Source organism: Pleurodeles waltl, chromosome 7, assembly GCF_031143425.1.
Source record: "Pleurodeles waltl isolate 20211129_DDA chromosome 7, aPleWal1.hap1.20221129, whole genome shotgun sequence".
Taxonomy (NCBI): Eukaryota; Metazoa; Chordata; class Amphibia; order Caudata; family Salamandridae; genus Pleurodeles; species Pleurodeles waltl.
Genome location: NC_090446.1, coordinates 1,261,575,369 through 1,261,600,685, shown reverse-complemented (window position 1 = coordinate 1,261,600,685; position 25,317 = coordinate 1,261,575,369). Strand labels below are relative to the sequence as shown.

The 25,317-nt window shown below is 42.1% G+C and overlaps 1 protein-coding gene across 1 annotated transcript in view; it reads right to left on the bottom strand.

The window, feature by feature from the left end:
- The window catches only part of LOC138247014 (olfactory receptor 6F1-like), a 100,245-nt gene that overhangs the window by 20,930 nt on the left and 53,998 nt on the right, over nt 1-25,317 (bottom strand). The window contains exons 2-3 of the mRNA XM_069201765.1: nt 18,201-18,369; nt 14,122-15,016 (exon numbers count right to left, since the gene is read on the bottom strand). Coding sequence (XP_069057866.1) covers nt 14,122-15,016; nt 18,201-18,369 — 1,064 coding nt within the window. The remainder of the gene's footprint in view (nt 1-14,121; nt 15,017-18,200; nt 18,370-25,317) is intronic.

The window sequence follows — 25,317 nt, the reverse complement described above, 5'->3', positions numbered from 1 at the left end:
GACTGATTTGCATATCATTGGGTCCAAAATGGAATGGCATGGGTAGCAGAAAAACAATGGATTTAGACCCAGATCACTGTTCTGGGGGTGAATGTTTTACATTGTTCCGCATTCCGTCCATCACTTGTTTTTATAACAATAACCTCTCCATAGAGTGACTACGAGCACGAGTTATAGTGACCTTGGGGCAAGAGGTATAGTTACTTGAAATAACTCTAACTGCTGAATTTCTATGGCTTTGTACTTTTCATAGCCTCTTTATTATATCCCTGTAACATTTGGCTTTTTATCTATATATATCTAGAGTTCTAAATATCTATAACTATATATATATATATATATATATATATACATATACACATATATTACCAAGTAGCAGTCGCCACTAGGTAGTTATAGTTAGGACCATGTTTCCATAGAAAAGGTGTTTTTCGACTTGCCTATATCTATGGCACCGTTTGACGAAACTTCACTAAATTTTCCAAAAAAAGTGTTACAGTGATTCTTGTTGCGCACGGAAGGTTCAGTGGTGATTCGTCAAGCAGGCTCCAAAAATGCTGCATTTCCCATGTTAATTCCAATAGGAATCTTTAGATACGCCTACAGCCCAAACCACTGGACAGAAATACACCAAATTTGGCAGAAAGCTAGCTGTCTGTATGCATATTACCCTTTCGCTTATTTGGAGTAAATCAGTTTAGTAGTTGTTTAGAAATTTAGGGAAATTCAAATTTGTATATCTCTGGCAATGAAGTATCCGCAAATAAAAAAAAGCTCTTGCAGGGAAATGCACACCTGTGATTGGCTGCCAACAGCTCAAACCAGAAAGAATTTGCAGCCATCTTGGGACTCAGCTTGAGCCTAGTCCCAGAAAAAACAAGTAGAAATATAATAAAAGGGGCCAGGATAGAGACACCCTGACCCCTTAGCAATGATGTGGGGGGAGGTCCCAGAGGGATTCCCCCAGATAAAAAAAAACATGTTTTTAATTATTTTATTGCTGCAAGTTTGCGATAGTCGAAGATTTGTGGTAAAAACAAAACAACTCCCACATCTCCGGGGACCACCACCTCCCCAGAGATTTATTTTTTTTATGTGCGGGGGGCCCTACTGCCCTGTGGAGCTTCTTCTCCTGAGGCGTTTCTTGTTAAAATATGCAGGAGGGCCACCTCCTCAGGTGTTTCCTTAATGAATATGCAGTGGGCCCCAGGTGCCCCGCTGCCCTGGGGACCATAAAATTCCCAGATCTTTACTTGAGGATCACCACCCTCCCCCCCCCCCGGGCATTAGTAAAAGTAGATGCAAGGGGGCCTGCAGCCCCCACTGCCCTGGGGACTGCCATTTCCCCAGGGCTTTTATTTTATAATATGCGGGGGCCTGTGGCACCCCGCTGGCCCAGGGACCACCAACCCAGGGCAAATATCTAAAAAAAGAAAGGGGGTCCCTTGGGACCCCCAGGCCACGGGGGCCACCACCACCCCCAGGGCTATGTCTCAGTTGGAGGAGGGCATGTGGCCACTCTTGGGCCTCCACCAGGGCCAGACCCTGGTATGTCCAAGGGTACCCAACCCCAAGACGCAGCTGTTTTCTGCTTATAGGTACACTGTACCCAACCCTGGGGGCACTTTGGGAATACATTAGGGGTGACCTATAAGTAAAAATAAGGTAGCTTAGGACTTTAGAAGTACTTTTAATTCCAAAGTCGAATTTGTGGTAACTTTAACTTGAAATCAGGCAGCATGGCAGGTCAGCCTTTTTAATGACACTGAGCACCTCAGCAGTGCACCTATAGATGTACTACCTATGCTGGGGACCCTAAACCTACATGCTCTACCATATAGTAGGGACTTATATGTAGATTGGTACAACCAAATATTATTAGCCTAGTTTGCATATCTATTTTAATCAGAGCAAAAGCCCTGGGACAGTTTAGCAGTGCCCAGGGCATCATCAGAGTCAGAAAAACACCAGTATTAGTGAGAAATGGTGGCAAAAAGTTAGGTGGCTTCTGCAATCAGCCCAGTTTTCCCACAGTGAGAAAACTGTGCATGGTTGGGGCACAAGTTATAGCAACCTTAGGGGACGAGTTATAGTTACTTGAGATAAGCACAACTCAAACTATTGAATTTCTATGGTATAGATGTATCTATACATACATATGTATGTACACACCCACATCTATACATATATATATATATATACACTCTCACACACACACACACACACACACACACACACAAACACACACACCCCAACTCCTTGTCCAAACGAGCTACCACTCTCAGGTTCTACACTCCACATGCAGGCTCAAACACGAGACAATCTGGTGAGTTCCATGAAGCTTATTATTTTTTCTACTTCAAGTCCAAAGTGCATGTGCTGGTAAAAAAATAAAGCCTACATATTTCGGACGGACCCTTCAACTGGCTGTAGAGTTGTACTAAACAAAGTGTCTTCTTAAAGGGACTCATCCCTTATTGCCACCAGACATTTTCAAAATAAACACTAGACCGTCAACTTTACTTACGTTTTAAGAAGAGCATAAACACTTTTCTCCATTCATTTCCTTCCCTTCTAAATACATTGTTATAGTTTTGTCAAACAGCCCAAATTGTTTTTTTTAAGACAATAACATTTGTTTCTACTATTATCAATGCAGAACTCTAACATTTATAAAGAAGATCATACTTAGGTATTCATCTCAAAGAATGAAGTTGACTCAATTTTAGGTGAAGTACCTATTCTAAACACACATAGATGTTTCCCCAGTAGAATTTATGTAATAATGGATAATCACATTACCAATTTTCCTTAGTCAATCAAACAAAAAGAAGACCTTTCCCCAAGTTAAGTACTCTATAACAAGACTGTTGTTTAATTCAACCTGCAAAAGCATGTTGACATTTTGATGTTTTACATTCCTTAAACTCACCAATTAATGTTGCGCCGTGGCCCAGGCAGGCAAGCCGGCTCAGGACGAGGTTGGGACCGCAGTTCGTTTTCCCTTTGTTCGGCCTGATGTCGCCGAAGCCCTGAATTAGGCATCGGGCCTCGGCGAGTTTGGGGCGTGGCACGCCCTCGGATTTAGGTGTGGGAGCCCCTGTCACTTACCTGTTGACTGGCTTTTCCTTTTTGGACTTCTTTTCCTCTGTCTTCTTCCCTCTTTCTTTTTTCTTTCTTCTTTTCTTCTTTCCCTTTTCCAAGTAGGGGACATATTCTTCTTATCCCAGCATGCCTTTCTTCCCATCTTCTTCCCTGCATGCATCAGGTTCCCTTTCTAAAATGGCATCCTCATCTATTTCCTTCTATAGCCTTTTCCCAATCCAACATGGCGTCTTTGCTTTTCCTGTATGTCACTTCCTGTTTAGTGGTATTTATGAAGTTTGATTCTAGCTCTCCTTATGCTGCATCACTTCCTTTGGTGGTGATCACCCTCTGGTTGTTTTCTTCTGATTCCAGCCTTTTTTCCCTGCTCGTTCCAGTTTCCTTCCAGTTATTTTTCCTTGATTGGAAATCAGTTCCAGCTGACCAAAACCGTAAGCGACGAGTAGACCATGACCATTAAAGTGCAACAGTGCAATATCTCTGAGTTTCTTAAGGTACATTTCAAATTTTAACATTTTGGTCTTTACATTCCTTAAGAATACCTATTAAAGTGCACTAGTGCAATGCCTTGGGGTTCCATAAGGTGCAGTTCAGGTACATACTAGTCCACAATCCTTTCACTGTGCTCTCTTGAATAGAAAACTATTCCAGATTTACTACAGGTAGACTATTAGAGTGCATTTTTATTTTTAAAGTACATTTAGAAACATCTGAGAGAATTGCGGACCCACAAACCCCCTCTTTTATATTCACTATTTAAGCAGCTACTTCAAAGCGCAGTGAATCAAAAGGATGTTAAAATGAAGAAGTACTTTTGAATAAAGTGGTAGTTGACAATTCCTTCCCAATCTTCTCCAAACCTTGTAAAGATCAAAATACAAAACAAATTATTTCTTAGATCCCTTCCACTTACATCTCCATATGACCTACCTGTGACTCATATACCCATCTATTTAAAACCATGGAGCTCATCAAATCAAGAAGATGGAAAAAGGAAGAGGCATAAAGTTTCAAGGAAAATAAAGGTGAAAAAAAGGGGACAGACAGGGGAGTACTGACGATATCTATGTATATATAAAACTTATTTGCAGTTACTTGTAGGTAGTTATAGTTAGGACTTAGTTTCCATAAGTACATCGTTTTTAATGTGCCAAATAACTTTGGTGTCCCTTGAGAAAACTTCACATAATTTTGAAAACTAGTTTGCTACTCACTTCTGCTGCTGTTTGGAAAGATTTGGGGTCACGTGAGGACCGAGGAAAAGGGTTTGTGTCCCAAAACACATTTTCCCCATACAATTTCCCATTGGGATTTAAGACATGACTACAGCCCATACCAATGGATGGAATTACACCAGATTTGGCAGAAAGCTAACTAATGGTCCAGAAGGAGCCCTTTTGTGATTTAGTGTAAACCTGAAGAGTAGTTTTTGAGTAATTAAATAAAAAAACAATTTGTATATCCATGGACGTAGACCCTCCACGGATCCAATAGATGTCATGCTGACATCTGATTAAACGCCAGCACTTTAACAAGGAAGTGTAGATAGCCATTTTGAGGCCCCGCACCAGGGCCAAGAAACATTGTTTTTTTACGTTTCACACAAAAATTGTGGAGGATGCGCAGATCTGGGGAAAAAAACAATTGTAAAAAATACAAATGCTGTCTCCTGCGCTTGTTTAAACTTGAGCCCTAAGGTGGGTCAGATCCTGGCAGTACAAAAAAAATACATTTTGAGGATGGGGCCCATGTGCCCCCCCCCCTCCACATGGCCAACCTTGGCAATGGTGACCACTCACTTCCCAGTGCAGGCCAAATGACAATTTGATTGCAGGGAGGCTGCATGTACCACCACTCAAGACTGTGATGGCCCTGTGGACCGCCACCTCTCCTGGGCCAGGCCAAAAAATAAGAGGGGGGCACCTGGACTCCCCCTTATCTCAATAGGGGACAACCCCCTTTAAGCACCCATCCTTGTTCCATGTACAGCCTTTGTCCATGCGTAACTGAGGTTGCCCGCAAGACCTGGCCTGCAGCCAGACCCTGTGGCCAACCCCCCAACTACCCAAGCCCCTGCTGTGCACAGTCCTTTGGCAATGAACGGTAGAGGTTTGATGCAGCAGGTGCGTCAGTGTGTTTGCAGGTCTGTAAGTGGGTGCATGAGGGTATCAGTGGGTCTGTGAGTGAATGTATGACAGTCTGAGTGGGTCTGTGAGTGGGTGCACGAGGGTCTGAGTGGGTCTATGAGTGGGTGCACGAGGGTCTGATTGGGTCTGTGAGTGGGTGTGTGAGTGTCTGAGTGGGCCATTGTCTCAGCAAGCAAGGAGATGCTTTAACTTTTGGTCAGATGTGAAAGAGTTGAAACTTTTTCATGAAGCTGCATTTTCACTAGTTGTTACTAGTTATCTCCTTCAAGTCAAATGTTAAAGCAATGAAATTCTTTCATGAAGGTGCAATTACATTAGTCATTACTAGGTGTCCCTATTGAGTTAGATGCAAACATTTTCAAATACTTAGATGAAGCTGCAGTTCCACTAGTGGTTACTAGGTGTTCCTCACAGGTCAAATGCAAAAGGATTAAGGGCCAAATGTATCATGCAATTTTGCTGTCACAAATTGCCATATTAGGCTATTTGCAACCACAAAAATGCATTTTTGTGTGTATGAATTCCAATCTGCGACCAAATCACAAATTTGAATTGCTACTACACACCGATTTGTTATTAGGAAGGGGTGTCTCAAGGGTGTCCCTTCCTAATACCGAATCGCAGTGGTATGGAGGTATGTTTTGTGACTGAAATGCGGTTGCAAAACATTCACATTTTACCACCTACTTCAAATAGGTGGTAACCCACTCGCAAACAGGAAGATATCCAAGGGACCCCTTCCCTGAGCCCAGCAGGCCACCATCCCTGTGATTTTAGCGTTTCCTATTGGGACACAAATTGTGACCAACCTCATGAATATTAATGAGGTAGGTCGCTTTGTGACCCATTAGGAAATGCAAAATGAAACTCCATGAGTTTCATACATTTGAATAGCGATTACCTAATTGCAATTTGCAGGTAATCACAATTTAATAAAAATGATACATCTGGCCCTAAAATTCTTACATGAAGCTACAGTCCCTGTAGTAATTACTAGTGATCCCTCACCAGTCAAATGCAAATACATTTATACTTTTTTCTGAAAGTGCAGTTCCACAAGTCGTTACTAGGTGTCCATCACAAGCCAAGTGCAAACGCATTGAAATTCTTACATCAAGCTACAGTCAAACCAGTTGTTGCTAGGCGTCCTTCAAAAGTCAAATACAGAAGCATTGAATTTCTTTTATGAAAGCTGTAGTTCTTCTAGTTGTCACTAGTTGCTATTTTTGCAGGGTTAAATGCAACAGCCATGAAATTTGTTCATGGTGCTGCATTTGGAGTAGTCATTACTAAGGGGCATATTTACAAGCCATGTGCCCAGCCGGTGCATCCCTTTTTGTGACACACTGGTGGCACATACTGCAGACCCATACTTTGTGTGGCTTTTCAGGGCCTTGTAGGTATGGTGTAAGGCAATGCAGCATTGCCTTACACTGAGTCAGGGAGGTGTACCATGGGTGTTGTGTTGGGTGTTCCCACACAACACCCATGGACTTTGATGTATTCCCAGATTTAAAAGAATCTGCAAACCTGGGAATGCGTCAAAACTGTATGCCTCCCCAGGGCAGGCACAAAGAGGAGAAATATCTTTATTTCTCCTCGTTGTTGTCTATTTCCATGTGTGCTGCATCCTGCAGCACACATAGAAAGAGATAAATGCCTCTGTGGATTGTTGCTGTGTAGGACGTTGTTTCTTACTGCACCAAAGCAATCCTGCTGTCAAAACAGACACCCCTGTTCCATGGTGTAAGGGTACCTGCATTGGTGCTAGGCAGCAATTTGTGTGCCAGTGTAGGTGGAAAGGACAAAAATGCACCATATTTTGTAAGTACAGTGCATTTCTGCCCTGAAACATGGGTCTTGTAAATATGTCCCTGAGTGTGCTATCAAGTCAAATGCAAAATCACTGAAATTCCTATATGAAGCTGCAGTCTACTAGTTGTAACTAGAAGTTGCTCACAAGGCAAACGGCTGTTCAAGCAGTAGCAGCACCTCCCCTCTTCTACCCCCTTCCTCAGCGCCTTGAGACCCTCACGGGTGAGTTATGCACGTTACAAATTCCTGATTGATTGATTAATTGATTGAAATGCAAAAGAATTGACATTCTTAAATGAAGCTGTAATTCCACAGGTGGCTACTAGATGTCCGTCACAAGTCAAATGCAAAAGCAATGACTATCTTACACAAAGCTACATTTTCTTCCACTAGTCATTATTAAGTGTTCATAACAAGTCAAATGCAAATGTACTGATACTGTTTTGTGAAGGTGCAGTCCCACAAGCTACTAGTTGGACCACTGCCTACTCTGAAAAAACGAAACCAAATGGTTTCAGAAGTTTTTTCATTTTGCAACTCGTTTTCTTTTAAGGAAAACAGGCTGCAATTCAAAAAAAAAAAAAACTGCTTTATTACAAAAGCAGTCACAGACATGGAGGTCTGCTGTCTCCAGCAGGCCACCATCCCTGTGAGTGCAGGGACTCGCTATGGGGTCGACCCCATAGCGAGTCGCAGAAGGTGTCTGAGACACCTTTCTGCATACAATTTTGCGAGTTGAAAATTGCGAGTCGGTCAGACTCGCAATTTGCAAGTCGCAAAATGTTCTTTTGCTACATCTGGCCCTAGGTCTCAAAAAACAAATGCAAAAGCAATGAAATTATTTCATGAAGCTCTAGTTCTCCATGTCATTCATATGTGTCCCTCTCAAGTGAAATGCAACAGCCATAAAATTCTTACATGAAGCCACACTTCTAGGCCCAGGCATAATTTCAATTATGCTAGAGTAACCAAAGGAATTTTGGTAATTCAGTGTTACTCTTTGACATGGATTTACAGATAATTATGTGATTACTCCTGCTTCCATAGTTATGATTAATTCTGGGGAGGAAATCCTAAGGCAAGAGCACATTTAGGCCCAGATTTATAGTTTTTTTGCACCGCATTTGGGCCATTTGTTTAGGCAAAAGCAGCGTAAACTTACAAAACACAATTATCTTTTGTAAGTTTGCAAATGCGGCGCACAAAAAGTATAAATATGGACCTTAGTGCGTGCAAGCAGCTGCTTGTGCTCGCTATTTGTGTTCTACTGTATTCACTGCTATTTCTTATCCCAAAATGCATCCTTTCATCCATTTTGGTCACGAGGGTGCATTTTGCGCTAAGCAAATAGTGGTAAATGATGAGAGCAGACTGGGGGAAAATCCTGCCCCAAGAGCTCACTTAGCACTACTTCTTACCACTAAATGCATTTTTGTGCCCATTTTGTATCTGAGGAGGCATTTTTGTGCTAAGAAATAGCACTAAACGCAGAATTACTCTGCTTGCATAGTTAAGTGTAATCAGTGGAACTGTCAGGTAATTCAGTGTGATTAAGCTACACTGAATTATGTGGGTTACACCCATTTCTACACAGTTCCAACCGTCATTATTAAATGTGTCTATCAAATCAAATGCAAAAGCAGTGAAATCCTTAAATGAAGCCACCGTTTTACTAGTCATTACTTGTGTCCCTCACAAGTCAAATGTAAAAGCATTGAAATTCTTTCATTAAGCTGCACTTACACTAGTTGTTACTAGGTGTCCCTCACAGGACAGATATAAAAGCATTCAAATTATTTCATTAAACTGCAAGACCACTAGTCAGTACTACGGGTACTTAAAAAGATAAATGCAAAAGCACTAAAATTCTTACTTGAAGTCCCAGTTCCATTAGTCGTTGCTCAGTGTCCCTTTCAAGTCAGATGCAAAAACACTGAAAATCTGATAATGAAGATGCAATTCCACAATCATTATTAATTGTCCTTTAAAAGTCAAATGCAAAAACAATGACACTTTCATGAAGCTCCAGTTCGACAACTTATTCCTAGGTGTCCTTCTAGAGCCATATGCAGCAGCCATGCATTTCTTATATGAGGCCATAGTTCTAGGCCCAGGTGTAATTTCAATTACTCTCGAGTAATCAGAGTAATTTGGGTAATTCCACATTACTCTTTGAAGCAGATTTAATGATAATTACGTGATTACTCATTGCCACATAATTATGAGTAATATGGGGGGTAATCCCCCTGCAAGAGAACACTTATCGAGGGGAAGAAGCTGCTCTTGAACAAGATTAGTGTTCTATTACAATTAGTGCTGTTTCTTAGCACAAGATGCATCCTGTATCCAATAATGTTAAATGCAGGGAGAAAGTTTGGGAAAAAATTCTCAAGAGCACCTTTAGTGAGCGTGAGAAGCTCCTCGCACCCACTATTTATGTTCTGTTGCATTTAGCGCTAATTCTTTGTGCAAAATGTATTCTTGTGCCCATTTTGGATGCAAGGAGGCAATTTTGCCTTAAGAAATCATGCCACACAGAGAATTCTTCTTCTTGTGTAATTAAGTATAATCTTTCAGAATTCTTTGATAAATCAGTATGAAACCTCTACACTGAATCACAGGAGTTATGCCAACGTCCATATAGTTTCACTGGTCATTAGTAAGTGTGCCTATCAAGTCAGTTACAAAAGCATTGAAATTCTTTTATGGAGCTGTAGTTCAACTAATCATTACTGGGGGCCTGATTTAGATCTTGGCGATAATGGGTCCACAGCCATTTTTTTAGTCAGAAAACCCATCCGCCAGCCCGGCGGTAAGCTCGCCTAATTTAGATGTTGGTGGTCCCATAGACAAAAGACCTCCCGATTCCCACCGACTTGGCCAAGAATTTCCATTCCACCTTGACGCCGCCATTGGAAATAGTGGCTCACGTCAGGACTCCAGCCACCCCTTCCACCATGCAGATTTGGATGTGCCTTACCGCCAAGCCAACTGTGGTAGTTTAACCTCCACACCGAGTTGCAGACTGGGAGGGAAATTAGGTAAAAATTTGCCTTTTTTCCTGATTCCACTTCTGTTTTCCACTGGACATGACTGGACACCATCTTCTGTCGCTGCTGCCACTGGACCATGGAGAAAACACGACTTCCCGGTCACAGGACTCAAAGGTAGGGAACCTGCATTACATGTGTCCATTGTCTCGTCACTATACATGAGGTAGCGACCATTGCAGTCATATGAATGTCACAGTAATTTTTCAAAGAATGGTGTCAGGCATGGATTGGAGCACACTGGAACAGGACACATATCGCATACATACACAACTGTCATTATGGTGTCAGCATTCATTGCCAAAGGAATGCTGGCACCATAATGTTGTTACAATGACACTTGTCAACCTTTGCCCTGTGAGCACATTGCAAGGATACTGAACCTATAATGATGTGCTGCTAGTTGTGTATGTGAGTCATTACGTTTATGTGTATGTGAGATTAGATTGCCTGGTTGAGGTGGATGGAGCTGGAGTGGGAGGTGTTGTTGTGTCAGTATGTGCCTCACTTGCATATGAGTCTAATGTTGTTGTGTTTGTTGTTTGTTGTAATGCTGTGTGCAACATTTAGGTGAGTGTTGTTGTGTGGCAGTCATTGTCATAATGTGTGTAGTTGTACATTTGTGTGAATGTATTTGTGTAGATGAGTTAGTAGGTGTGTTGGTTGTTGTGGTTATGGCTGTGTGAGTGTAGTATCAATAGTTTGTGTATATTGTGCTATCGATGTAGGTCATTGTGTGTTTTTGTCATGCTTTTTTTGTGTAGTGTTGGAATGGTAATGGATAATTGTGTGCATGTGGCGTGCTGTGTCGTGTGTTGTGCAGGTGTCGTGAGGTTAGTCATTAGGTACATACTCACACTTATTTTAGCTTATTTTAGCCTAGGTCTGAGGCCTGTAAACCTTCAACAAGTCACTTGCTGTTTCATTCCTTTTATTATTCAAGGTAGGCATAATTTTAGTGGAGATTTTTATAATTTTTATCTTTCGTACTTCCCTGCAAAATTTTGATATTCGTTGCTTAGCACAACATTTTATTCTATGCTCACATCAAGGCTACATATGATGGGTTCCTGGGTATTGCTGGTCAAGAGAGTACAGTGTCTACCTTACACAGAAAGGGATGTGTTGTCACATCAGGGCAGTTCTTAGAATAACACAATGTTTATTATAAAACATGGGGCTGCCCCAGCATCCTTAGAGGAGACATTCCAGACAGACCGCCATCTTATGCTGTATATCACCTTTGCAGTTTCAACTGAAACTTATTGCTTCCTTTTCTGTCACCGAGGAGGATTTCGAGCAGACTAACCAACCTCTCCTTTACCTTCAACACAGGTATGGGACATGTGCTACACTCTCAGGACTAGATGGGCAGATTAGGTTTATTCTGTCTATTTGCTCTCGTGTAGGGATCTTAGTAGTGTATGTAAGAATATTGGTAATGCTATTGTGACAATTATGGTGTGACTGTTTCTATGTTTCACTTTCTTGGTCACCGTTGTAATAGTGTCTGGTTTCATCATCCTTACAATTGAATTTCATCCTTCTTACGTAGAATGCGATTGTTTCAATAAATCCTATTGAGCCAAGATATGCTGATACCTGGCATTACATGTGTGAGACTAATGCAACTGAGAGAACGAGTATTATGATCTGTTTCCACCACCAAAAATTCCTGAGGAGTCAAAGAGTGTCATGCGTTAGACTTCAGCAAATCACTTTTACCTATGATATCTGTGAGGTGCTGCGAGCTAGCCGGAAGGGTTAGGTCGACAGCTGTCACATGGTTTGGGATCAGACTCAGTGTCCCATACTCAGTGGTTCTGCTGCCCAAAACTCATCAGTCTTGTTACTTTGGTGAGAGTCTAAAGACACAGGTGAACACATATGGCTAAGATGCAGCCTGTGTGTGTGTGTGTGTGTGTGTGAGTGTGTGTGTGACTTACTCTATTCCATAGCCACTATACTATTGTACAATGTCCATTGGGTCCAGTGATGGGCTCCCTGTGTCAGCAACCACTGGCAGTATATCGCCTGCAAGACTGGTGGGTGGAACACGATCAACTTAATGGTATTCTTGGGTCCGCCGCAGAAATTGAATTGGCGGTAATACATCCAAGATCTAAATCAGGCCCTTGTTGTCTCTCACAAGTCAAATGCAAGAGCACTGAAATTTTTAGATGAAGTTGTAGTTCTCCTAGTCATTAATAGGAGTTCCTCACAAGTAAAAACAAAACCATTGAAATTCTTTCACAAAGCTGCAGATACCCTAGTCTTTACTAGCTGCCCTTCACAAGTCAAATACAAAAGCATTGACATTTTTTCATTATGGTGTATTTTCACTATTCGTTACTAGGTGTCCCTCATAAGTCAAATGCAAAAGCACTGAAATTCTTTCATTAAGTTGAATTTCAACTAGTTACTAGATGTCCCTCACAAGCCAAATAAAAAAGCATTGACATTCTATTGTTAAGCTGCAGTTCCACTAGTCATTACTAGGTGGCTTTCAAAAGATAAGTACAAAAGCATTGAAAATCTTATTTAAAGTCAGAGTTCTACATGTGATTGCTAAGTTCCGTATCAAGTCAGACACAAAAGCACTAAAAATCTTATAGGAAGCTGCGGTTCCCATTGTGGTTACTAGGTGTCCCTCAAGACTCAAATACAAAAGCATAGAAATGATTACATAAATCAGCAGTTCCACTTGTTGTTAATAGAGGTCCATTGCAAGTCAGAAGCAACTGCTTGAAATGACCTGCACCAAGCTGAGCGGTGGTGGCTTTATTATACCCATTTGCTTACATATTTTAGCTATCTTAATAATTTATGCATGTGTTCTATAGAATTAATTATTTGCCAAAGCTGGTTCACAATCACACCCTACTATTTGTAGGAACCTTTATTCTATGTTACATACAAGTACAGTTATATAGCTTAATATGGCTGGTTATTTTGAGAGGAGTGTCTTCTGCATACTGACATTGCTAGTACAGGGGTACGGGTGATGCTGTTCCAGAAGTTACACAAGTTACAGAGGGTAAAACTGTGGTGTATGTGGATTCAACCTGAAAATCTGCATATACACTCTAACTACTCTAATAACTTGTTATTATTTCCAGTAGGATGAATAAATATATCAAAGTTGGCTTATAGTGAGGAATGAACATCTTAATTTACAATAAATATCTTGAGCGTTATGAAAATAGTTGTTGTAACCCTACTATACATAGGGGCTATCACTCATTTGGAAGTTTAAGAGTCTTACATGTTCTATTTTGCGGAACTATTTTCAAGGGTATGTGCACATGTGCCAGGGTAAAATGCAGTCACTCAAAGTGAAAGAATTCAATGGTTGGAGTGGGCCAATCTGTTTGTCCATACCTTGTGCTGGGGTGGGAGGGAGTATACTTTGAGTGACATGTCACCAGACCAATAGTGAAACGTATTTATCTTAAGCCCCTACAGATTGATTCATTGTATTGAATATTGCTTGGAAAATATGAGGCTGGCAAGATAGGTAAAGTTGTATTTAGGGCAGACCTAAAACAGGACAAATATTAGTGGGAGCCAAATTGTCCTTGTCCATTAAAGTACTAAAGCCCCTATTTATACCTTTTTGCGCCACATTTGCGTCACTTTTTGATGCAAAAGCAGCTCAAACTTACAAATTGTCATTGTATTTTGTAAGTTTGTGCCACTTTTGCATCAAAAAATGACACAAAGGTGGCGCAAAAAAGTATAAATATTGGCCTAAGAGTCAATGAAAAAGAAAGCAAAGTAAATGAAGGCAAGCAATACGGGATTTAGGAATACTTTGGAAGAAAGATGTAAAACTAAAGATGTTGTCATTCCTAATTCTTCTTACAAGACGGGGTCAGAAATAATAAATTGAAAGATTTTCATGTACTAATGTCTTTGTTGCAGTGAGGATTGATTGGGTTGCTGCTTCTCATCCAAATATAAAGAAAGACATGTTCATGGTTTTTCTTTAATGCACCCCTCACTTCTTTGTTTCTGAGGCTGTAAATCATAGGATTTAACAATGGAGTTACAACACAGTAGAATATTGACACCACTTTATCTAATGCAAACCTGATGCTGGAATTTGGTCTTATGTACATGAATATTACAGTCCCGTAGAAAATGATAAGGACTGTGAAATGAGAGGCACATGTGTTGAACGCCTTCTTCTGTCCATCAATAGAAGGGATGCGTAATATTGAGCAAATAATAAAAATGTAGGATGTCATTGTCATTAGGCAGCATCCCAATATCACTATCCAGGCTATGGCTAAAAATGTAAATTGGCCAACTGATGTGTCTTGGCAAGAGAGTTTCAACAGAGGTGCAAAGTCACAGAAGAAGTGGTCAATTTCATTTGGAGTACAGAAGGTCAATGAGGAAATCCATAGAGCTGGCAGCAGAGGGGCAAGCATTGCACTCGTCCAGGCACCAATGGCCAGATAGCAACTGGTTTTGCTTGTCATTATTTGGGAATAACGCAATGGGTTACAAATTGCTACATACCGATCATAAGCCATAACCGCAAGAAGGTAGTTTTCACATGCTCCAAATGCAAAAATGAAATAAAATTGTGCAATGCAAACTGGGATAGAGATTGTTTTCTCTTCAGTCAGCAAAGTCACCAACATTTTTGGCACAGTTGCAGTAGTATAGAGAATCTCCAAGAAGGAAAAACTGGATAAGAGGTAGTATATTGGTTTGTGGAGCTTTCTCTCAAACTTTACCAGTATAATTATAAGCATGTTGGAGCTAATCGTTAAGATGTACATTGTCATAAATAAAGCAAAGAGAAAGCTCTGAAGCTCCCGAACCACTTCAAATCCCACAAAGATGAATATGTTGGTTGTGGTTCTGTTTTCATGTTCACTATCTTTCCTGGAATTAAAAATATGTCATTTATTATGGATTGAAATGCCACCTTGTATAAAATTGCAATGTTTCCAATAACTACACCTATATTACTGAAAAGTAAATATGTGATTAAAAAGTGGATATGACGATTATTTGTTATTAGATGTTCACTTCAGCATCTGGCCTCATGGCACCAGGGCAAGGGGCAAACTAGATCACTAATCCATCAAACCGTTTTTAATGCCTAGTTTCTAGCTTCCATATGTTCACTTTCCCCGTATGAGCAGGTAAGGCAATATGAATGAAATGCTTTATTTTGAGATTTGATTCTAATATATTATGGCATACTCCTATAATTTTACTAAAAATAAATATATCCTTTTATGACAATTTTTTGACTGAAAAATATTTTTAACTAAGCGTCATATGAAAAAATATCTATTTTCTAGCAACTAAGCACACAAAAAGTTTGACTACTGAAAGTTTCGTATTTACCAAAATGCAATGGAAACATCCAAATTACGAACAAACATATTGTTTACTAAAACAAAGAAAACATATTTTTACAAATCTAAATCATAGGAACGTAAATGAAATCAAACAAACTGCAAAATGCAAATAAGTAAGTGAAACAAGCATGTAATAAAACATTTTATACCAGTCCATAGGGCAGCAATCACGTTGACTGAGTTGCATGCTGCATCAAAATCCTGAAATCAGAATTCTGCTGCCTCAAGGTGAAGACGTTTGCGCCCCTGGTTTTAGACACAGCTGGTCTGGCAGACAAGGGACAGCACATTTGGAGGAAAGCACTGGGAGAAGATCACACAACCACTTGAACCAAGAGACACTTTTCTACCCAGGTCATGAAAGGACAGTTTGGAACATTAAAGCCGCCAATATGGTTTGCTAGAGGGCGTGGGAGAGCAACAGACACCTCAATCATTGGGGATGTGGGTAATTTCAGGTCTGCAGACTGAGATAGTGTGGAGGGGGCAGTTAGTGATTCTGAAGTCACCTTGGGATCATAGAGAGTCAGGATTCTTTCACGGAGGTCCCTCTTATTGCAGATCAACAAAGCATGGGTGGATCTTGGGGGTGGGGGCGTTTCACTGTATTGAGTGTGATCTGGAACAGAAAACAGCTGGCAGTGGTATTTCCCACCAGGATTGTAATCATACATGCGGACAACGCTAGGAAACTGGTAGGCGTGGGTGACAAATGTGCACACTATTATAGGTGGTGATTTTAACCTCATGATTAGGGGATAATGAGACAGATAGATTAAGGGAACCCAGCAGAGGTGAAAGAGCAAAGAATACATGCCCCTGGTACTTCCTGCCACGGTTGCAGTCATACATGCTGACAAAGTTGGAAAACTGGTTGGTGCGGTTGCCAAATGTGCTCTCTATTATAGGATTATAGGGAGTGATTTTAACTTCAGGATGAGTAGAGAATGGGGCAACTTGATTAAGGGAAAATCAGCGTGGTTGGGACGTAAGAATGCATGCCTTCACTGAGGCCGTGGGCTTGACAGTTTTATGGTGAGAGGGGAGCCTCAATGTTGCACAGTAATCTTATGTGTCAGGCCCACACAATCAGTAATCACTAAACTCATGGTCCAAAATTCTCAGAGGCACCTTTAATGACAGTTAGACCCCTCAAAATTAACTGATTGGCACATAATTAAGTTTTTGGGTACAGGTACGGAGCAGTATTTCAAGGAAAATACAACATCAGTTCAATCAAGATTCTGGGAAGCCTGTAAACAGTGGTCAGAGGACTCTTGTATTCTACTTTCATGGAAAAAGGAATTATAATAGTAACTGAGTTAGAGGATAGACTGTGTTGGTGAGAAACTGAGAATATAATAAATTCAAACCCTAACCTAACACACTAAATCACGCTTGCAAAAGAAGAATATGATCATTGTAGGGGGGACAAGGCCATAATATAGAGCTAAACAATTCTAACTTTACAAAGTGGGCAAATTACTGGCCTGGCTAGACGTTCATCAATTTTATCCCAACTTCTGTTCTAGACAGAGAAGACAGACAGATGCTAGATGGTGAGCTCAAAGTGGAGGGGTTGGCAATTACATAATTACAAAGGCTGAAGTCCCTGGTCCCAATGAGTTTACACAGAAATGTTTTGGATGCCTGAGAGGGAAAGCTGGTGGAGTTGCTGAAGTATATGCTATGTGAGGTGAAAAAAGAGAAGTGTCTACTGATGGATCCATGAATGGCTACCATTGTGCTCATCTCTAAGGAGGGAAAACTGATTGAGCAGTGCATCACAGACAAATTAATAGCCCCAGATCAGTTGGGCTTCCTGTCTAAAATTCATGCAACACAAATTTAGAAGACTATTTCAGTGCCTGCAACACTCTGCAGGAACCAGAGATTCAATTAAACTTAGCTGCTGAAATGACATTTGATTCTGTAGAGAGGCATCATCTGCTGACAAACCTACAGAAGATAGGGTTCAGACCTGAGCTTTTATCATGGATCAGGCTCTTTCATACCACACTGATGACAAAAGTCAAAGTTAATGGACAATGCCACAAGAGTTTGTGTTCTATTTGAAGAGCTACAAAGGGAATTAAATGTAGAATAGTCACAATGCTTTAGAGCAGTGGCGGTTTCTGCACGAGGGCGTCGGGGCTCCACCCTCGTTAACATAACAACAAAAAAAAAGGTGAAAACAAACTCCCCTATCTCCCTCCCTAAAACAAATGCACACACCTCTTTCTTGCTTGGGGTTGGGGCCTGGCTCGGGGCTACTGGGTCACGTGAGATTTGACTGGCAGGATCAGGCCAGGCCCCTGACTGAGTCTATGTTTGCCGGGCTGATAAGCTCACAGCTTGAGGCCTGTGAGGTCATCAGCTCGGCAAAGACATAGCTCAGAGGACCAGTCTCCACCCCCTAATGACGTGTGGATAAACTTAGCCCCGGGCGCTTCAGGTTGAAGCCCTGTAGCACTAGGGGCTTCACGTCAGTCAGGGTAGTGGAGGATGGTCACCCCACCCTTTCCCAATTCGTCACGCAGGGTGGGTCTAGCCCTGTGACAAGTTGGGAAATTGTGGGCGGGGCTTCAGGCAGGAAGGCAGCAAGCTCAAAATTGAGTCTGCGCACTGCGCAGTTTATGCACTGTCAGCAAACACGAGGTGTTTGTTTCCCACGCCTCCTGCTCCTGAGCAGCCCACACCAGCAGCAGCACGGCTTCCAGGCGCCTCGTGGCCATGCTCCGGCACCGCTGCCGCCCTCGCCTTTCTGCTCCTCTAGCCCCAAGAGGACCACGCGGATGAGGATGGCACCTGCCTGCCCCCCGGCCTTCCGTGACTCCTTCTGTGGGTAGCCGGGATCCAGAAGAGCCCCTGGGGGCAGAAGAAGACACTGCGTGACCGCAAGTGACAAAGACAGGGTTGTGTCCATCTTCAGTAGGTGAGTCAGGGCTCCATTTAGCCAGAAATCTTTGTTAACTAAACCGTGTATTGTCTGCTGCATTATTACCCAACACAGAGTTTTCTTTCTTGATAAAATCCGTTAAACATACAAATTGTTCACCTCTCCCCCCTCCAAAAAGAAAAAATAATAAGGGACCGATGAGATTACTTCATATCCTTTGCAGATGTCTTGGGCATTTCGAAAAGAACAGCCAGTTTATTTGACGTATGCAGTGCAGTTGAATTGCACTTTTTTGTTCCTATTAAATCCTATTTAAAAGTAAAATACGAGTTAAAATCCATTTGGCGCACATGATATATCACCGCACAGCACAATGTAACTCTACGTGAATGGCACTTCTCCACTCTAAAAATGCACTTGAATAAACAGAACGAGCCATTCAGTAGCCAACACAATAGACGTGCGCAGCAACAAGGCCCTGTTCACAATAATGAGCTTTCGATGGATATTGTGACACAAGTAACGTAAGCATTTTTTTAATGCCGTTTTCAGCACCAGGGTTTATATTCTGAAGTGAATGCCTGGCATTCTCACACAGGGAATAAATATATGCTCCTTTTAGGTGCAGTGTAAATTATATTAAGCAGATCCAAGGCATCTTCTACATATGAAATTCATAACGTTAATTAATACTCAAAATCTGCCATTTTTGCAATATGCATGTCCTCTGTAATAAAAAGTAAAAAAATACCACAGGTTTGTGTTTAACTGTGCCAGCCCTGTAAGCTTAGAGTATCATTCGCCCTTTCAAAAAAATAGGTTGTAAAACTGGCTCATATCTCCCTAAAAGGGACACGGAAAAAGCATCATTATTACCATGAGACAGCTGTCTCTGAAAAGAGGCATCCACTGTACTTTGATAAATGCAATTTAAATTGTTATCCCTTTTCTCTACAGCGGAGTCAGTTTTCCGTGGCTGAATAGCATTGTACACAGCTCAGCAAAAAACATCCTCTTTCTGCTATCTTTTAGCTGGCTGCGACATTCTCTGTTGGGTAGGAAAAATATAAATGTATCTTTCAAGTTTTTGAACAGCTAAGTATTTATAGAATTGGAGCTATGTTTTTGTTGCATTATAATTTGCCGAACAATTACGTGATACTATTTTGCTTGAAAAAATATATTATTTTCCATATCACGTGGGTCATCATTATTTCAATATAATTCCCTCCTCAGTCCTGGCAGCTATCCAAGAAGTAAGAATTTAAATTGAAAAAGGGAGTCCTGCTTATTCGAAAACAGGTTCGCTTCTCTACCATTGAGATTCTACTGCTATAAGTGTTACCCTTACCACTAACATTTTACTTGTACATAAAAATGTCCAATTATACATCAAACGCACATTGTTATGATTACATTAGCTTAAAGACCCCGCGGTTGAAGGAACAGTATGTTAATGTAGGCAGCACTGAGGACCTGGAAATAAAAGCATGTCTGTCTATTCCAGTTGCGTTATTCCTACATATGCAATCCTCAGCATTTGTCCTCCACTCCCGAGGCCTTTTGTGTCTCTTTTACCTAGCTTGATGTGGCTTGAAATTATTTGACAGAGTTAATCGAGCACACATGCAGGAAGGGTGCATCTCAAGCGAACAGGTGCGGAAGAGACACATCACAGAAAAAAAGATGTTTGCAAGTTAAATAAAATATATCTATCATGGATGACAATTTACCATGGGTGTGAGATGAATCTATGCAGTCCCAGCAGAGCAGTGGGACCCCCAGCATTCAGATGGGGTCCCCTGTTTGGCCTAAGAACTTTGTATATCTTTGAGGTGAACACGCTTACTGCTGGCGGTAGGCAAAGTCCACTGCGTGTTGTCGGTGGAAACTACAGTAAACATCTCCACATTTTGTCTGGGATTATCATCATGTAAGGATGAGGCACCTACCATCAAATCACACCAAATATAGTCAAAAGTGTCAAAACCCATTAGTCTTTCTAAGTAAGTTCAATAGCGCAGCACCTGGACAATCTGTATCTCAAAGTGTAACTCATACAGTGCCACCGGCAACCATGGTTGAATAAACATAGTCACACACAGACAGTTAAATACATGAAGTGCCTTATTTGTTTAAAAAAATAAGCTGAAGGGCTCAAAGTTTTTCTTCGAAGCCCATCAATGGTGCTGCCAAATTCTAGAGTTGACCAATACTAAGGGGGTTATTACAACTTTGGAGGAGGTGTTAATCCGTCCCAAAAGTGACGGATATACCACCAGCCGTATTACGAGTTCCATAGGATATAATGGACTCGTAATACGGCTGGTGGTATATCCGTCACTTTACCGTCACTTTTGGGACAGATTAACACCTCCTCCAAAGTTGTAATAACCCCCTTAAAGACTGTCCAGTCACAATTCTTCCTAATGCATGTCCACTATCCTCCACTTCCTAGCTCCTTATCTCACTCTTGCAGGTTCTTTTTATCACTTGTTTCTCCTTTTGCCCTTGTTTCCCATTTTTCTCTTCCTCCCTTCTTTTTTTCTTCCTTTCACTCTCTTGATCTGGGTAAAAGTCTGTTGCTGAAAAATCTGTCTCATCTCTAAAAATAGGTGTTGGTACCTGTCCCTTGCAACCATCTGCACATATTAAGCACTGCACACACTAATCATTCAACACAGAGGCATGTAAGACAGTCTCTGATGGATAAAGCATTCTTATAGAACTGACAATCTAACAAAACCACATGGGATACCAGTGTCATTTTAAGGATTTCAGGGGCTCCAGGCAGTACATTTGGTAGAGGCCCCTATTGTGAACTACTTTCCATTTTAATACACATTCTTTAGTAAATCAAGTCACACAATGCCTATGAATACTGAATAACACATTAAAGGTAGGGATGGTGAAATAGACAGATGTAAGGTGGAGAGAAAGTTCATGTTCCAAGAGGGCCTCTTGGAAGGTGGGGCCCTGCCCTCTTTGCCCATACTTTAAAATATCTTTGTGGGACTGTTAGACCTGGCATCATTGCTGTGGTTTCCCCCTAACATTTTGCCTTCAGACCTCCTGTTTTTGCTTACATTAAGATTCTGTACACTTAACCACTGCTAACCAGTGCTAAATAGCTTGTGCTCTTTCCTTAAACAGGGTAACATTGGCATATACCTCATTGGCATATGTGATTTACTTATAAGTCCCTAGTAAAGTGCACCACTACCTGTGCTCGGGTCCTTTAAACTAACTGCTACTAATGGGCCTGCAGCACTGATTGTACCACCTACTTAAGTAGTCCTTTAAACACGTCTCATAGCTGCCATTGCAGAGCACGCATGAGCAGTTTTGGACTGTCATTTCGAACGCGCAAGTGAAGCCTTTTACCAGGCTCAAGTCCTTCCTTTTTAAAACATATAGGTCACCACTAGGGTAGGTCCTGGTCTGCCCAGAGTGCAGGGTGCAATATACTTAAAACTCAGGACATTTACTTTTTAGTTTTGCATGTCTTACCAAATTGCAAATTTGCAAATTAGGGTTGTGATTCAGTACAAGTATGGGATGTGTTTAGTGCATCCTTTCCTAATACTGAATTGCTGTGGTATATATGAATGGTTTGCGACCAAAATGCAGTTGCAAGCTGTTTGCATTTTACCACCTACTTCAAGTAGGTTTCAACGCATTTGCAAAAAGGGATCCCTCCTCCTTTGTGAATGTTTGTAAAAACATTTTTTAGGATCAGGCAGGGGTCTCACGGACCACTGCCTGCTCTTAAGTAAATGAAAAGAAAACTTTTTTGGGGGGGGGGGGAAATGGCCTGCATTAAAAAAAGATTGCTTTATTTAAAAGCAAAATGTGTCAAAGACATATTTGTACACTGATGTTTGCGAAACAGCAAATTGCAACTAGTTGCTATTTGGTAATCGCAAATTATTACCTTTGCACATCCGGGAACAAGTTCTTTTAAGAGTAAGCGAAGCAGAAATTGAAAGAACCATGTGGAAATAAATGGTAATTAAGTGAAGGATGTACCCACAAATTATTATATGTGGCGACCATGAAGGAAGAACATGTCTTGCAGATATGGAGAAATTATAATTGCAGAGAACCTTATATATGGAAAGGGATATCTCAGGAACAAAAGTAAAAAGGGTATCAGTAGCTTTAAGAAATAAAACCAGAAATTGGTCACAGCCACAGATCGATGCAGAGGCAATCTGTGAGGGGAGATCTTGGTTAGCTAAGTTTGAAAACAGTTTGTTCTTAGTTGTAGGGGGAGAGCGGCAGCAGTGGAGGCAAATCTATCCTTACGACAGAGGTATGAAGGGTGTAAGTCAGGGCTGCAGTACATGGCTCAGGTTTCCCTTAAAGAAATCATGAAAGAGTAATAGAGTTGCACTCTGATGTGAAGTGATATGCATTCTGTTCATTCTGTTAGGCTCAAAGTCTGTACGCTATATTGTACCAGGAATCATGGGTAGTGGAGCATCCTGCGAGTGGCCTTAAGTTTCAGGGAAATCAAGGGGCAAGATAAAATTGAGATGTAAAAAACGGACTCAAGTTGAATCCGGAGTCGAAGTGAGAAGCAACTTCAAGGCTAGTAAGTGAAAGTTGCAAGGGGGACTGACTAGTAGTGTCTGCGGTATGTGTCCGGTTTCAAAAACTGTCATAGGGCCTCATTCCAACCCTATGGCCACGGAAGCACCGCCAACAGGCTGGCGGTGCTTCCTTTGGCATTCCGACCGCGGCTGTAAAGCCACGGTCGCCCAGCCGGGTCCGGCGGTTTCCCGCCAGATTACCCCCGGCTGGGAGAATCCTCCATGGCGGCGCTGCAAGCTGCGCCGCCATGGGGATTCCGACCCCCTTCCCGCAAGCCTGTTTCTGGCGGTTTTCACCGCCAGAAACAGGATGGCAGGAACGGGTGTCGTGGGGCCCCTGGGGGCCCCTGCACTGCCCATGCCACTGGCATGGGCAATGCAGGGGCCCCCCAACAGGGCCCCAGCAAGATTTTCACTGTCTGCATTGCAGACAGTGAAAATCGCGACAGGTGCAACTGCACCCGTCGCACCCCTGCAACACCGCCGGCTCCATTCGGAGCCGGCTTCAATGTTGCAGGGCCTTTCCCGCTGGGCCGGCGGGCGCTCCCTTGGCGGGCGCCCGCCGGCCCAGCGGGAAAGTCAGAATGGCCTCCGCGGTCAGGCCATTTGGTGGTTCCCGCCATGAGGGCGTCGGAGCTCCGCCCCCATTACAAAACTGAAAACAAACTCTTAATCTGTAAAACAAAAATGCACACACCTCTTGCTTGGGGCTGGGGCCTGGCCCGGGGCTACTGTTGCTGTGATCGTAAGTGTCTTTGCACACGACTCTCTGTATCCAATGGTCCATAGTCTCAAAGCTTATATCATATTTCAATTATTCACAGGCACCAGGGAGGAGGTCAGCAGATAGCTAAACCTCAAGCAGCAGAGAGGAAACCAGCAGAAACTTTCCTCCAGGCATCAGAGATAAGCAGCAGATAGGTTGACAAGTACCAGGAACAATTGCCTATTGAACAATACCATAGAGTCATGTACACCAATGGCTCAGCACTGCAATTGGAACTAAACACCAATATTCTGCTGCTTGCGCAGTCGTAAGTGGCTACATGGAGGGAAATAAATTCTGTCCTCTATATACCTTCACGCAAACCCTAGGGGATTGCACAGCACAATTGGTAGAACTGAAAGCTCTGCTGATGGCACTGGAACATACAGATCCTGCACAGCTTACGCTGATTGTTTGTGATTCATATTATTGTGTCCAGTTCTTCAATGAATACCTGCTTTACTAGCGCCAGAATGGGTTCAGAGATGCCAAAGGCAACACCATTAAACACAGACTACTGTGGGGGAAAGTAGCAGATCTGAAAGAGACGCTACCAAATGTCCATGTTGTACACACACTTGGACACCAGCGCGTTGGAATACATGTTGCTGGAAATACATTGGCTGATAAAGCCGCAAAGTCGGCAGTGGCCACTGTAACTGCAGTGACTTGCTCGAGTTCCAAACCGGAGTCAGACATTTGGGCTGCCGTGACAGCTTTGACTGATGGTAAGCCCTATACTAAAGGATTTCCTAATAAATATACCTATCGAATGGTGAAGTCAGAATACCAGGTGTAGGCGTAAGGGACATCCCCAACAAAGAAATAAGATAAGGATTGATTGAAGCAGCGCATGAGGGGGTAGCAGCTGCCCATGTTGGCGTGGCAGCTACAATTTCGATCTTGCAGGCCCGTTACTGGTGGCCAGGTCTCTACAAAGAGACCAAGCAGTATGTCCTTTGTTGTAACATATGTCAACAAATTAAAGGTTCAACTGCCAAGCGCCCACCACAGACACCTCTCTTAATTTCTGACAAACCATTACAATGTGTATACTTGGACCACTGTGGTCCCCTAACACCTGATAGTGCATACAAGTATATTCTAGTCTCTGTCGATTCATGCACCAGATTTTTATGGGTGTGGCCACAACGCTTGGCTGACGCTCGGACTGTTATTAAAGATTTGCGAGTCTTTATCGGTACATATGCAGTTGCGGCTTTCCATTCTGACCAGGGCCCTGCTTTCTCCTCAAGGGCATTCAGGGACGTCATGGCTTTGTTGGGGGTCCAGCTCAAGTACTCGTCTCCATTCATCCCAAGTGAAATAGTGTTGTGGAGCGATTAAACTGTGATTTAAAGCAGTCCTTAACAGCTAGAGTCTTAGGTACAGGTCGTAGTTGGCTGAATCACCTATATGGAGTCCAGAGAACACTAAATAATCTGCCTAGAAGGTCCCTGGGAGGTGGTGCTTCATATGAGTGCCTGTTCAGAACTCAAATGTATGTTCTGGATCTTGATGGTCCTGGCGTGGAGGCAGCAGAAACACCTTTTGAC